The sequence below is a fragment of the Callithrix jacchus genome, chromosome 1 (assembly GCF_049354715.1).
Source record: "Callithrix jacchus isolate 240 chromosome 1, calJac240_pri, whole genome shotgun sequence".
Classification (NCBI taxonomy): Eukaryota; Metazoa; Chordata; class Mammalia; order Primates; family Cebidae; genus Callithrix; species Callithrix jacchus.
In genome coordinates, this window is record NC_133502.1 from 153,384,433 (window position 1) to 153,400,549 (window position 16,117).

A 16,117-nucleotide genomic window follows, 5' to 3' on the forward strand; every position below is an offset into this window, starting at 1 on the left:
AGTAGCTGGGACTATAGGTGCGCACCACCACACCCGGCTAATTTTTCCACTTTTAATAGAGACAGGGTTTCACCATGTTAGTCAGGATGGGCTCTATCTCCTGACCTCATGATCAGCCCACCTTGGTCTCCCAAAGTGCTGGGATCACAGATGTGAGCCACTGCACCCAGCCCATCACTATAATTTTTTAAAGGTTTAACATATAGATTCCAAAATATGCATATTCACATATTTATATAATATACAGGGGCTACTTTACATGTTAAAATTTGTAAGAGGCATATTTAAAGGGTACAAAAGGTATGAAGTAAAATCTTTAAATAATATTTATTTTATTAATTTCTAGAACAGAAAGTATCCATAAGTGATGGGTTCAGTGTGTTTCATTATTTTTAAAATCTTGGTTTAAGGAGGCAGAGGTTGCAGTGAGCCAAGTTCTTGTCATTGCACTCCAGCCCAGGCGATAGAGTGAAACTCAGTCTCAAAAAATTTAAAAAAAATAGTCCAGGTGTGGTGGATCACACCTATAATCCCAGCACTTTGGGAGGCCAAGGCAGGCAGATCACCTGAGGTGAGGGGTTCGAGACCAGCCTGACCAACATGGAGAAACACCGTCTCTACTAAAACTAAAAAAATTAGCCAGGCTTTGTAGCACATGCCTGTAATTCCAGCTACTTGGGAGGCTGAGGTAGGAAAATCGCTTGATCCGGGGAGGTAGAGGTTGCTGTGAGCCGAGATTGCGCCATTGCACTCCAGCCTGGGCAACAAGAATGAGACTCTGTGTCAAAAAAATAATAATAAAAATAAAAATTTTAAAAGTCAAAAAATAAAAATAAATAAAATAACATCTTGGTTTAATGTTTTGTGTCACAGCAATTTGAAGGTGTGCATCTAAGTTCAGTTTATGATCAACTCCTAATTCTAGTGGATGACACAGATGGAGAAAGAACCTCACATGGAAGTTCCAAATAGATCCAAATGGAAGAACTATCTTGCTTAGCTGCACTTATAGATTATAATAATCTTTTAAATCCTATCCCTGATTCATGCAGAGGTCTTTGCTGAAATTTGGCCAATAGATTTTCATCATTCTTTTGTTTTTGAGACAAAGTCTTTCTCTTCCAGGCTGCAATGCAATGGCACCATCTCGGTTCACTGCAACCTCCACCTCCAAGATTCAAGCGAGTCTCCTGCCTCAGCCTCCCAAGTAGCTGGGATTATAGGCACCAGACATCATGCCTCACTAATTTTTATATTTTTTGAGGAGATGGGGTTTCACCATGTTGGCCAGGCTGGTCTTGAACTCCTCACCTCAGGTGATCCACCCACCTCAGCCTCCCAAAGTGCTGGAATAACAGGTGTGAGCCATCATGCCCAGCCTGATTCCTACCATTCTTAATGCCAAAAAATTAGCCTGCAAACAAATGAGAAGGCGTTGCTTGTGTGTATATATATACATATATATATATATGTGTGTATATATATACATATATATATGTGTGTATATATATACAAACACACACACACACGTGGTTTTGTTTCTTTTTTTTTTTTTTTTTTTTGAGATGGGGTCTCGCTCTGTCACCAGGCTGGAGTTTAGTGGCACTATCTCGACTCACTGCAACCTCCACCTCCTGAGTGATTCTCTTGCCTCAGCCTCCCAAGTAGCTGGAACTACAGGTGCACACCACTGCACCCAGCTAATTATTGTATTTTTAGTAGAGACAGTGTTTCACCATGTTGGCCAGGATGGCCTCTATCTCTTGACCTCGTGATCCGCCTACCTTGGCCTCCCAAAGTACTGGGATTACAGGCATGAGCCACCACGCCTGGCCTGCATGTTTATATTTTTTAACAATCAGATTCAAAATCCACTACAATTATTTGAGAGATTATTAAACATATTAGAAAATTCTTTTTCCAATGTATTCAGTATGTAGGTGACAAACATATATAATTTTCACAACTAAACAATATTGCAATAGAGACATTTCCTCAGAGCCATTTTTGAAAATGTCATCTGGGTATCTTTTAAAAAGCAGTTTGTCATTATTAGATATCACTTTTGGCCGGGCGCGGTGGCTCACGCCTATAATCCCAGCACTTTGGGAGGCCGAGGCGGGTGCATCACGAGGTCAAGAGATCAAGACCATCCTGGTCAACATGGTGAAACACCATCTCTACTAAAAATACAAAAAATTAGCTGGGCACGGTGGCACGTGCCTGTAATCCCAGCTACTCAGGAGGCTGAGGCAGGAGAATTGCCTGAACCCAGGAGGCGGAGGTTGCGATGAACCGAGATCGCGCCATTGCACTCCAGCCTGGGTAACAAGAGTGAAACTCCATCTCAAAAAAAAAAAAAAAAAAAAATAGATGTCACTTTTGCTTTGAAGAAACAAGCCATTTAATCTGTTCTTATTTTTCTCTAAATTTATCTGCGAGGTAGCATACTACTGACAACCACTTGTCACATAAAATACCAATAAATTGGCTGAGTGCAATGGCTCACACCTGTAATCCCAACAGTTTAGGAGGCTGAAGCAGGCAGATTGAGTGAGCCCAGGAGTTTCAGAGTAGCCTGGGCAACATAGCAAGACACCCACACACCCTACCCCACCCTCATCTCTACAAATAATTTTTTAAAAATTAGCCAGGTGTGATGGTGTGTACCTGAAACACAATAAATGACAGATTTATCTTTAACTTCAAGAACCTCTTAAACTGTTTTGTTAGAAGATAAACAACAAATCTCTGTGTTTATGGCAACCCATCTTATTAGAAAGCAGGTGTCTAACTATGGCCCTTACATCAAATGCATTCCACTCTTGTTTTATAAATAAAGTTTTATTGGAATACAATCACACTCATTAAGTTACATATTATCTATGGCTGCTTTCACCCTACGGTGGCAGAGCTGAATCACTATAATATGGACATATGGCCTGCAAAACCTAAAATGCTGACTATCTTCTTTACCAAAAAAGGCTGTCAACGTCTGCTATACATCATTATGAATTTTTTAATATTAAAGGTTCTATTTTCACAAAATTTATCCCACTTAATATTCCTGAAATTTTGATCGTTATGGCTCTAACTTTAGTACAGTAACTGCATATGAATGATGTAGTCATTAAATTTCACTTATGCTCTATCCCTCTAGTTTTATCCCTCTTATAAGAAGTAATTGGCTGGGTGTGGTGGCTCACGCCTGTAATCCAAGCACTTTATTTTTAAAAAAATAAAATAAAATAAAAAAATTAAAAATGAAGTAATTATAATTAAAGGTATAATTATACCTTTATAATTAATGGCCCCTCCAAGATATATTTTTCTTTCTTTTTATTTTTTAAAGATGGGGTTTCACCATGATGGCCAGGCTGGTCTTCAACTTCTGACCTCAGGTGATCCATCCACCTCAGCCTCCCAAAGTGCTAGGATTACAGGCATGAGCCACCGCGCCCAGTAGATATATTTTTCTTAATGGAGATAGAATTGTTTTCCATGTGTTCACTATTTAAACAGAATCTAGCAAATAGCATAAACTGAGTCAAGTTAGAAATATATATACACTTCAGCCAGGTGTGGTGCTCATGCCTGTAATCCCAGCACATTGGGAGGCCAAGGCAGGCGGATCACCTGAGGTCGGGAGTTCAGGAGGAGCCTGACCAACATGGAGAAACCCTGTCTCTATTAAAAATACAAAATTAACTAGGTGTGGTGGCGCATGCCTGTAATCCTAGCTAATAGGGAGGCTGAGGCAGGAGAATTGCTTGAACCTGGGAGGCGGAGGTTGTGGTGAGCTGAAATTGCCCTACTGTACTCCAGCCTGGGCAAAAAGAGTGAAAGTCTGTCTTAAACAAACAAAGGAACTGTACTTCATTCAATCCTATCAGAAACCTCCCACGAGGTCAAATCTATCCTAACACTTGTTTCCTCAGATCTTCAGCAATCTTTTCTATGCATCTTCCAATGATATTGACAAAGAAACAAATTTTTCTTATTATTTCAGCCAAATTTTACCAGCGCAGAAGAATACATGTTTCTCCAATAGTATGTAGCTTTTTAACCTCTGTTTTTAAGCTAAAAAACCATAAAGTTAGTCAAGTAAAATTGAGCATTACCTGATTAAATCATTCCTGTAAAAAAGCTGTAAAGATCGGCCTTCATACTCTAGATAGTTTATTTCTAAATGTCATGATAACCATGACAACTTTATGGATTAAACTCAAGCACAAGATACACTTCAGGGCAATGTTCCTTGTCGGTGGTGGGGGACGTAAATCCACAGTTCCAACAGGGCTCCATGGCAAATTAATTTTTCGACACCTTTTTTTTTTTTTTAAAAAAAAAAAGACATTTATTCAGCGTCACGATCAGACTATTACATTTAGCAATCAACAGCATGGGTGCAAAAAAAAAAAGAAAAAGAAAAAATCTACATTAAAACCCTTTGTTGGCATGCTTTACACTTTCCACAGAACAGAAACTAAAATAACCTGTTATACAATTAGTCACAAATACAGTCCTCGAGTTTTTTGCCCATACACATGAGTATTTGTCTAAATCATGTCTTCTTTGTAGCAGCTAGGCCCTGCCACCACTGTGCTTGGCTGAGTTCACAAATCTGTTGTAACCTGTAGCTTCCCTGTCACTTCTCTGGCTCTCCTCTCCTGCTAAGCTTTGTTTCCTAATTAAAATCTTCTGCCACTGCCATAGCTACTGCTGCTACTGGAACCGCCATAGCCACCTTGGTTTCGTGGTTTGGCAAAGTATTGGCCGCCACCACCATAGGGGCCAGAGCTTCTGCCTCCAAAGTTTCCTCCCTTCATGGGTCCAAAATTTGAAGACTGATTGTTGTAACTGCCAAAATCATTGTAGCTTCCACCACCTCCAAAATTGCCTCCATCATTACCAAATCCATTATAGCCATCCCCACTGCCACCATATCCACCACCACCATGGCTGCCACCAAAGCCACCACGACCACTGAAATTTCCTCCACGACCAAAGTTGTCATTCCCACCGAAACCACCTCCACGACCACCACCGAAGTTTCCAGAACCACTTCGACCTCTTTGGCTGGATGAAGCACTAGCCATCTCTTGCTTTGACAGGGCTTTCCTAACTTCACAGTTGTGGCCATTCACAGTATGGTATTTCTGAATGACAATCTTATCCATGGAGTCATGGTCGTCAAAGGTTACAAAGGCAAAGCCCCTTTTCTTGCCACTGCCTCTGTCCGTCATGATTTCAATCACTTCAATTTTTCCATACTGTTCAAAATAATCTCTTAGGTGATGTTCTTCAGTGTCTTCTTTAATGCCACCAGCGAATATTTTTTTCACAGTTAAGTGGGCACCTGGTCTTTGAGAATCTTCTCTTGAGACAGCTCTCTTTGGTTCCACAACTCTTCCATCCACTTTGTGTGGCCTTGCATTCATGGCTGCATCCACCTCCTCCACAGTTGCATACGTGACGAACCCAAAGCCCCTGGAGCGCTTGGTGTTTGGATCTCTCATGACCACACAGTCTGTGAGCGTTCCCCATTGCTCAAAATGGCTCCTGAGGCTCTCATCAGTTGTTTCAAAGCTCAACCCTCCAATGAAGAGCTTCCTCAGCTGTTCCGGCTCTTTAGGAGACTCTGACTTAGACATGATCGCGGGGAGAAGAAAGACTTTAACTATGCTGCTTCGGCGGCGTCCACGGGCAGAAAGGCTCGACACCTTTTATCAGATCTCACTAGATATCATTGTGTGTTTTTTGTTGTTGTTGTTTTTTGTTTTGTTTTGTTTTGAGACAGTCTCGCTCTGTCACCCGGGCTGTAGCACGTGATGCGATCTTGGCTCACTGCAACCTCCGCCTCCTGGGTTCAAAGGATTCTCCTGCCTCAGCCTCCTGAATAGCTGGGATTACAGGCAGACTCCACTACACCAGCTAATTTTAGTATTTTGAGCAGAGACAGGGTTTCACCATGTTGGTCAGGCTGGTCTCGAACTCCTGACCTCGAGATCCACCTGCCTCAGCCTGCCAAAGTACTGGGATTACAGGCATGAACCACTGTGCCCAGCTGATATTATTGTTTTATCTCTCTCTCCTTTTTTTTTTGTTTTTGAGACAGTCTTCCTCTGTCATGCAGGCTAGAGTACAGTGGCGTGATCTTGGCTCACTGCAACCTCTGCCTCGTAGGTTCAAGTGATTCTGCCTCAGCCTCTCAAGTAGCTGGGACTGCAGGCGTGCACCACCATGCCTGGCTAATTTTTGTATTTTTAGTAGAGATAGAGTTTCACCATATTGCCCCAGCTGGTCTCAAACTCCTGAACTCGTGATCTGCCCACCTCAGCCTCTCAAAGTGCTGGGGATTACAGGCATGAGCCACCACACCTGGCTATTTTATCTCTTAATGTGGCTGACAAAGAGCTTGTAACAGAGCAGAAGTCTTTGTTTTGCCATTTTTCTCGTTGTTTCCTTATGCTTCCATTATAGGTATTATCTTAAATTTGCAATTTCATTACAGATATCTTTTTAAGTTTTTTGTTCATCTTGTGAAAATTACTTGAGTTCCAACAAGATAATGCATTTTTCTTAGAACCCACACTGGCCCACATACACTGTAGTATATCACAGTGTGCTGAGAGCCAACACCCAGAAGACAACTGAATTGAGCCCTCCATGTTGTGGAAGCCCCACTCTTCCCTTAGAGAACTCATGAACTACTCTTAACATTTGACCTATGTGAAGACTCAAATATCAACCTGTATATTAGATATTAGCAAAACAATTTTCCTTTATGTTTGAGATAAATGCAAATTGAGGTCATAATATTTTTTATATGATGCATTGCCACACAATACTATACCATGATTTTTCCATTTTACTTTTATTTTATTTATTTATTTTCTTGAGACAGAATCTTATTGTTGCCCAGGCTGGAGTGCAATGGTGCAATATTGGCTCACTGCAACTGTTGCTTCCCAGGTTCAAGTGATTCTCCTGCCTCAGCCTCCCAAGTAGCTGGGACTACAAGCGCATGCCACCACACTTGGCTGGCTTTCATATTTAGTAGAGATGGGGTTTTGCCATGTTGGCCAGGCTAGTCTCGAACTCCTGACCTCAGGTGATCCACCTGCCTTAGCTTCCCACAGTTTTGGGATTACAGGTGTCAGCCATCACACCTGGCCAATTTTGCTATTTTAAAAGCACAATACTTAAAGGAGGTGAGAGTTATTCTACTAATACAGTAAGGTATGTTATTAGGTTGGTACTCAGCAAATATTCAGTTGCCTACTGAGTACTTAACCATATACCAACAAACACACACACACATACCAGTATATCAGGTGCTATGAGTGTTACCTAGATGAATCAAAATAAATCAGACATGAATTCTGCATTCAACTGCAGTCGTTCACTAATTTATTCATTCACTCAGGAAACAATTACTGGGTGCCTTCAAGTTCCAGGGACAGGGTGAGGCACTAAAGATTGGTGTCCTGGTGACTTTCACTTCACACATGGCAAACTATTAATCCAACTTGAATTAGCTTGGATAGATTGGTCATTATTATGGTGTTTTTTTGTTTTTGTTTTTGTTTTTTGGCTTCTTAGAGTTTTTTCTCCTACTTTTTTTTTTTTTTTTTTTTTTGAGACAGCGTGTGATTCCCTTTTTTTGTTTTTCTGAGGCTGAGTGTGATTCTGTCACCCAGGCTGGAGTGCAGTGGCATGATCTCAGCTCACTGCAACCTCCACCTCCCAGGTTCAAGCTGTTCTGCCTCAGACTCCTGAGTAGCTGGGGTTACAGGTGCATGTTACTACACCCAGCTCATTTTTGTACTTTTAGTAGAGACGGGGTTTCACCAGGTTGGTCAGGCTGGTCTTGAACTCCTGACCTCACGATCTGCTCACCTCGGCTTCTCAAATCCACCTGCTGGGATTACAGACATGAGCCGCCACACCCGGCCTGTTCTCCTATCTTAATAGCACTCCAATTTCCTCTTAGATAACAACCTCCCTCATCGTGAGACAGTGAACAAAGGTGAAACCACAGAGTCAAAAACACCATGAATAGGGAGAAATGTATTCTCTGCAGGGAGAAAGCCAGAGTGAAAAGCAGCAGAGATGAAAGATGGAAGGTCTTAGAAAAAAAAAAAAACAGCCTTATTTCTTTACTTTCTATCTACCTTTTAGAGACCCTCTAAGGTCCAACTATATATACTTCATTTTTTCTCCATAAATGTCTATAACATTGCCTCACCGGCCTAGACATTGGTTGTTATAGCCATATAATAAACGTACCATTTTACTTGGGTAATTTTAGTGAGTTTCTCTTCCTTGCAACCAAACAGTTCCTGAGAATAATTTGGTCCCAGGAAGAGGCATTGCAAACAAGCACTAAGGGGAAATTAGGAATGATGGTTGTAGAACTGCGACACTCTCCTCCCTTCCCATCACCACCTTCCACCCCAGATAAGAAGCTGAAGGTCTGAGATACAAAGTTTGAGAATCAGGTGGTTAAACTTTTACCTTGAGTCTGCATCTCTATCCAAATTTAAGCAAAGAATCCTGATATAGAGGAAAGACAAAACTCATTTACAGATTGTCTGGCTTGAAATAGATTAGGGGAAGAAAACATTCTGGGGGAATGGTAGCACCATGTATTGCTATCCCAGTTTGGGGGATCTGGTAGTCTTAGTTAAGCCATCTAAGTACAGATGTGGAAACTGTTTCCCATCATTTCTCTGAGGGTCTAGGAGTCATCTTTAATCTAACAAAGAGAAAAGGTATTTTGGTGAAATACCATTCGAGGTAATTGACCAGTGGAAGAAATAGATGTATGCTTCAAGGTCAGCCCTGCTTCTACAGGAAGGAAAACTATAGAGGAGACCTGATGTAAAATGAACAAAGTTTCGTGAAGGGTGAATACCTGATCTTTGGAAGCCAGGGGATAAGTAATATGAGATTTTCAATCTTGTGAAAACTGCAGAGTCAGCTGGCAAAGTTTCTAATCCGATATGACTCCAGAGGCACAAAGACAAGCCTCTTTTTTTTTTTTTTTTTTTTTTGGTGAGACACAGTCTCACCCTTTCGCCTGCCCAGGCTGGAGTGCAATGATGCAATCTCAGCTCACTGGAACCTCAGCCTCCCGGGTTCAAGTGATTCTCTTTCCTCAGCCTTCTGAGTAGCTGGGATTACAGGTGCCCACTACCACATTCAGCTAATTTTTGTGTTTTTAGTAGAGATGGGGTTTCACCATGTTGGCCAGGCTGGCCTTGAACTCCTGACCTCATGATCCACCTGCCTCAGCCTCCCAAACTGCTGGGATTACAGGCGTGAGCCACCGTGTCCAGCCAAGACAAGGCTTATTATGGACATCTTCTCAACTCACTTGTGCAGATTTTTCAGGTGGTAGCCCCAATCTTGAGCCACTTTTCTGACTGTGGATCAATAGTCCTTCCTATTTTCTCACTATATCCCTTTCATCTTTTCTTTTTTTTTTTTAAATATGGAACTCTTCACGAATTTGTGTGTCATCCTTGCGCAGGGGCCATGCTAATCTTCTCTGTATCGTTCCAATTTTAGTATATGTGCTGCCGAAGCGAGCACTCTTTCATCTTTTCACTTCTGAAGGTTTACTTCCTCTTCCTTTCCTCCCAATTTTCCATCTAAGTCATTAAAGAGTTGACTCAAGATCATCAGTAAGAACTTTGATGGCCAATGAAAAATCAAAGCAGGCTAAAAAAAGGTAAGCAATGAGCAACAAATAGTAGCCCTTTCTCAAGAGCATGGAAGCATTTTTGAAACAATAGTCTTCAAAACGCTATTGCCTAAATCTCCACTTCCTGGAAGGAAAGGGAGGTTAGACAGATGACAGAGAGATAGGTAGGTAAATAGAGAGAGAGATAGAGATTAAGGAATAGATGGAGATTGTCTCGGTCCAGTTTGTGTTGTTATAACAAAACACTGAGACTGGTAATTTTTTTTTCTTTTGAGACAGAGTCTTGCTCTGTCACCCAGGCTAGAGTTCAGTGGCACAATCTTGGCTCACTGCAGCCTCCACCTCCTGGGTTCAAGTGATTCTCTTCCCTCAGCCTCCCAAGTAGCTGGAATTATAGGCACGTGCCACCACACCCAGCTAATTTTTGTATTTTTACTAGAGACAGGGTTCTACCATGTTGGTCAGGCTGGTCTCGAACTCCCATCCTCAAGTGATCCACCCACTTTGGCCTCCAAAAGTGCTGGGTTTACAGGCGTGAGCCACTGTGCCTGGCCATGAGACTGGCAATTTATACAGAACAAAAATTTACTTTCTCACAGTTCTAGAGGCTGGGAAGTCCAAGATCATGGCACTGGTAGTTTCTGTTTTTTTATGAGGACTGCTCTCTGCTTTCAAGATGACACCTTGTTGCTGCATCCTTCAGGGGGAGAAACACTGTGTCCTTAAATGGCAGAAGGTGGAAGGACAAGCGAGTCCAATGCAATGTGAAACTTCTTTGTTTGTTTTTTGAGACGGAGTTTCGCTCTTGTTACCTAGGCTAGAGTGCAATGGTGCGATCTCGGCTCACCGCAACCTCTGCCTCCTGGGTTCAGGCAATTCTCCTGCCTCAGCCTCCTGAGTAGCTGGGATTACAGGTGCCTGTCACCACACTCAGCTAATTTTTGTATTTTTTATTTTTCGAGATGGAGTTTCACTCTTACTGCCCAGACTGGAGTGCAGTGGCACAATTTCAGCTCACTGCAAACTCCGCTTCCTGGGTTCAAGTTATTCTGCCTCAGCCTCTTGAGTAACTGAGATTACAGGCACCTGCCACCATGCCCAGCTAATTTATTGTATACTTTTAGAGACGGGGTTTTACCATGTTGGCCAGTCTGGTCTTGAACTCCTGACCTCGTGATCCACCCACCTTGGCCTCCCAAAGTGCTGGGATTACAGGCGTGAGCCACTGCACCCAGCCAATTTTTTGTATTTTTAGTAAGGACAGGGTTTCATCATGTTGGCCAGGGTGGTCTAGAGCTCCTGACCTCAGGTGATCCTCCTGCCTTGGCTTCTCAAAGTGCTGGGATTACAGGTGTGAGACACAGTGCTCAGCACATTTTTTCTCTTTTCTAAATTAAAGTTTTTTATTGTATTACATTCCTCGACTAGACGGGTTGCCGAATCAAGAGAAGTCATATTCAAAGCAGCCCAAGAAGAAGGAAGATCCCTTAGAGCTTTGGACTTGGAACTTAAACTGCTGGTAAATACATCAAATTGTTTTGCTTTGGGAAAGGGGATGAATATATTTGAGGTATCTGGATGAGGGCTGTGTGATTTCCGGGTGCTCTCTTGGAATACTGTCTATGGGAGGAGAATTTGTGTTAGACTAGGCAGTCAATGGGGTAGATGGTAGCAGACCGTGATGACTTACTTTTCCTTTCAGAAGCTTTCACTTGTTACTTCTGTTAATAGATTCCGTTAAGTTGGGTAAATGATCCAGGTCTGGTCAATTTCCTTGACAATAGCAATGGTTCAAGAGGAAGCATGCAACAGAAGCAAAACCAATGAGAACTTCCATCAGGGTTAAAATAGAGACTTGGGGAGAAAGATATCTTTTCTTTTCTCTAAGGTTCCTAAGCTAGGACTACGAGCAACCATGTCCATGGAGGAGTAGGAGAGAAAGGACACCAACAACAACAGAAGAGCAAACACAAGTAGCGACAATCATGAGAACAGGAGAAAAAAACATCTTTGTCATAAGGAGGCCTCAGTGCTAGCCCCTGAGATCCTGGTTATCCTTTAGTTCTGCAAACTACTCCATCCCTGCTCTGTGCTCCAGTAAGCCACTCCCTTTTCTGCTGAGTCTCGTTTAAATTGGGTTTCTATCACTTTAAAGAGTCCTGATGAGGCTGGGCACAGTAGCTCATGCCTGTAATCCCAGCACTTTGGGAGGCCGAGGTGGGTGGATCACTTGAAGTCAGGAGTTCAAGACCAGCCTGGCCAACACAGTGAAACCCCATCGCCACTAAAAATACAAAAATTAGCTGGGTGTGTTGGTACACACCTATAATCCCAGCTACTCAGGACTTGCTTGAACCTGGGACTTGAAAGTTGCAGTGAGCTGAGATCATGCCACTGCATTCCAGCCATTTTCAAAAAAAAAAAAAGAGTCCTGAAGAATACATGCCCAGAACCATGGGGAATTCAGAGGGATAATTTAACACAAATTTAGGATTTTTGTTTTTGTTGTCATCGTTATTTCTTTTTTGAAACTATAGTACAAGCCTAGGGTAAAAATTCAAACAGTATAAAGAGGTATATTATCTCATTATAGGCTAAGTCTTCCACCTAAAATGTGCTGTGGAAGAAAAAAAAAGCTGTTGATAATTTCTTTTGTATCCTTCCAGAAATGTTCTTTAATTAATCTTACAGCACTCTGAAGGACCAAGGAGAGAATGAAGCAAGTTAGATGTATTACTCTCAGATCTAGCTCAGCAAAGCAGAGATATAGCAATATTACGTCTGTTTTTCCCCTTTTCTGATTAAAGTTGGTTGAAATTTTGCAGCTGTAAAATTGCCTTACTGTGAACATCTACATTTTATATTATTAAGTAAAATCCCAACAGGGAAGAGCTAAATAATGAGGTTTGTTTTGTCATCATGTGGGGCTTTTACAACATAGTTTAAAACATTCAACATCTTGAGGCAATTAAGAAAATCATTCAACTTCACAGAAAGTTGGTTTGTTTTTTGAAGGCCTATAAACATAGAGGAATTTATTTTATTTTCTTTTATGTATTTATTTTTTTTTTTTTTTGAGACAGAGTTTCCCTCTTTTGCCCAGGTTGGAGTGCAATGGCACCATCTTAATTCACTGCAACCTCTGCTTCCTGGGTTCACACAATTCTCCTGCCTCAGTCTCCCGAGTAGCTGGGATCACAGGCGCAGGTGCCTGCCACCATGCTGGGTGAATTTTTGTATTTTTAGTAGAGATGGTGTTTCTTCACTGGCCAGGCTGGTCTTGAACTCCTCACCTCAGGTGACCACCCATCTTGGCCTCCCAAAGTGCTGGGATTGATTATAGGCGTGAGTCACCATGCCTGGCCTAGGAATTTATTTTTAACTTCACATCTATGTTGCCTGGTTTGAGATTTCACTTCTGCAAAACAGTTAAAGGTCAATCTGTTCTGTCATTGTAGTTTTATTTTTTGTCTTTAAATTTGAGGGGCAAAAGAAATTGCTAGAACACCATATTTAAATGGTCCAGCTGATTCAATTATATTTTGGAAGTAGCTACATCATACATAAACATATGAACAAAAAGAGATGCTGCACAACATTGTTAATGTACTACATGCCACGGAATTGTTCACTTTATCACTTATTTATTTATTTTTTTTTTTTGAGACAGAGTCTTGCTCTGGTGCTCCGGCTGGAGTGCAATGGCACAATTTCGGCTCATTGCAACCTCCACCTCCCAGGTTCAAACAATTCTCTTGTCTCAGCCTCCCAAGTAGCTGGGACTACAGGCTCCCACCACCACACCCAGCTAATTTTTGTCTTTTTAGTAGAGATGGGGTTTCACCATATTGGCCAGGGTGGTCTTAAACTCCTCAACTCAGGTGATCTGCCCACTTCAGCCTCCCAAAGTGCTGGGATTATAGGTATGAGCCACCACATCCAGCTGAATTGCTCACTTTAAAGTGGTTAATTTTCTATTATGTGAGTCTTACCTCAATAATAATAATCTTTAAGAGATGGCATTTTAAAAAGTTATACCTTTTTAACCTTTTAAGTTAAAAAAAAGCAAATCTAAATCAAAAGATTTTTTGAAATCATAATCTCTGAAAAAAACAAGAATTAACCTGTGTTAGGCCAGGTGTGGTGGCTCACGCCTATAATCCCAGCACTTTGGGAGGCCAAGGCGGGTGGATCATGAGGTCAAGAGATCAAGACCATCCTGGTCAACAAGGTGAAACCCCGTCTCTACTAAAAATACAAAACTTAGCTGGACATGGTGTGCACCTGTAGCCCCAGCTACTTGGGAGGCTGAGGCAGGAGAATGGCTTGAACCCAAAAGGTGGGGGTTGCGGTGAGCTGAGATCGTGCCATTGCACTCCAGTCTGGGTAACAGTGAAACTCCGTCTCAAAAACAAAAGAGAATTAAACTGTGTTAAGAACCTACTCTAGGCAAGGCCCTGTACTAAAAACATCCAGTAAACAATAGACATAATACATAAATTATGATAGTATGCAAGAAGGTGATAGATACTATGAGGAAATAAGTAGAATAAGGTAAAAAGGATTAGAGGAGACAGAGGCACAGGGAACAGAATGTAAAACAGTGGTCCTGGGAAAGCATCATTGAGAAGGAAACATTTAAGAGAAGATTCAGCCAGTCGAGGTGGCTCATACCCATAATCCCAGCACTTTGGGAGGCTGAAGTGGGCAGATGACCTGAGGTCAGGAGTTCAAGACCAGCCTGGCCAACATGGGGAAACCCATCTCTACTAAAAATACAAAAATTAGCCAGATAATGGTGGCATAAGCCTGTAATCCCAGCTACTTCGTAGGCTAAGGCAGGAGAATTGCCCGAACCCAGGAGGCAAAGGTTGTATTGAGCAGAGATCACGCCATTGAATTCCAGCCTGGGCAAGGGCAACAAGAGTGAGACTCTGTCTCAAAAAAGAAAAGATTGAAAGGATGATAGGGAGTTGGTCAAGCTGATGATATCAGATTTCTGGGAGAAGAAATCTGGAAGGAGGAGGAAGGGGGAGCAGCCAGTGCAAAGGCCCCAAGGCAGAGACATGCCTGACATGTTCAAGGAAGAGCAAGGTCGGCATGGCTAGAATAAACAAAGGAGAAAGTGACAGGGGAAACCAGAAAGGTAACTGAGGGGCTTTGGCCGTTATGCTGAGTAAACTGGGGAGCCGCAGCAGACTTTAGGAGCCATGGCCCGCGGAGAAGACTACATCAGGAAGAAATTGGAAGGCGGGAATGAAAGACAATGATAGCTATGACCAATGACGTAACAATGGAGATGACAGAAAATGGTCAGATGCTTAATGCATTTTGAATATGGAGTTCAGAGAATGTCTGATAGATTGGATTCGAGGTGTGAAAGAAAGAAAAGAGTTAAGGATGAGCTCAAGGTTTGGGGCTTGAACAACTGGAAAAGAGAGATTAAATGCATGGACATGTAGATGGCTTTGAGTGAAGCAGGTTTGAAAGAGGGATGGGGAGTGAGAGGGGAAGGGGACAGCTGTGACGATCAGAAGTTCTGTTTGGGACAAGTCGCATTTGAAATATCTGATAGAAAACCAAGTGGAGGTTGCTCACAGAAGCAAGGTGATTTTGGGAATAATTGAGCTATCCAGTCCCTCCGCCTTGTTGCAAAGCAATAATATTTAATTATGGTGGTATCAGTCAAATTCAATGTTTTCCTTTTTAATGCTTCCATGTATGTTCCCATTTATTTACTTTATGTTTTTAACATTTTTTAAATTGAGGTAAAATACTAATGCTTTCTTTTTCTCTAAAGATGGAGGTCTTCACCTGCTCCATTGTCTAATTATGACATGATTTTTCCATACGTCACCTTGTGTTTCCTCACCTACTTTCCTTCCTTCCTTCCTTCCCTCCTTCCCTCCTTCCTTCCCCTTCCTTCCTCATCCTTCCTTCCTCATCCTTCCTTCCCTATCCTTCCTTTCTCTTCCTTCCTTACCCCTTCCCCTTCCTTCCTTCCATTTCCTTCCTTCCTCTTCCTTCCTTCCCTCCTTCCTTCCTTCCTTGTTTCCTTCTTTCCCCTTCCTTCCTTGTTACCTTCCTTCCTCTTTTTTCCTTCCCCTTCCTTCCTTCCCTCCTTCTTTCCTTCCTTCCCCTCCCTCCCTTTCCTTCCTTCCTTCCTTCCCCTTCCTTCCTTTTCTCTCCTTTTCTTTTCTTTGACAGAGTCACATTCCATCATCTAGGCTAGAGTGTAGTGGCTCAGTCTCAGCTCACTGCAATCTCTGTTCCCCTGGGTTCAAGCAATTCTCCTGCCTCAGCCTCCCTAGTAGCTGGGATTACAGGTGTGTGCTACCATGCCCGGGTAATTTTTGTATTTTCAGTAGAGATGGAGTTTCCTCATATTGGTCAGGCTGATCTTGG

The 16,117-nt window shown here is 42.1% G+C and overlaps 1 protein-coding gene, 1 long non-coding RNA gene and 1 other non-coding gene across 3 annotated transcripts in view; all 3 read right to left on the minus strand.

Annotated features, from left to right (window-relative positions):
- LOC100403489 (heterogeneous nuclear ribonucleoprotein A1-like) overlaps positions 1–5,716 on the minus strand; it is a 30,407-nt gene extending 24,691 nt beyond the window's left edge. The window contains exon 1 of the mRNA XM_002743168.7: positions 1–5,716. This exon is cut by the window's left edge and continues 24,691 nt beyond it. Within this exon, the coding sequence (XP_002743214.1) occupies positions 4,692–5,654 (963 nt within the window). The 5' untranslated portion in view covers positions 5,655–5,716 and the 3' untranslated portion in view covers positions 1–4,691.
- Positions 1–16,117, minus strand: part of LOC103794318 (uncharacterized) — a 190,718-nt gene that overhangs the window by 112,216 nt on the left and 62,385 nt on the right. The window lies entirely within an intron of this gene.
- On the minus strand, positions 9,494–9,600 carry LOC118147997 (U6 spliceosomal RNA). The gene has a single exon (XR_004734734.1). It is a non-coding gene; the product is annotated as a U6 spliceosomal RNA (small nuclear RNA).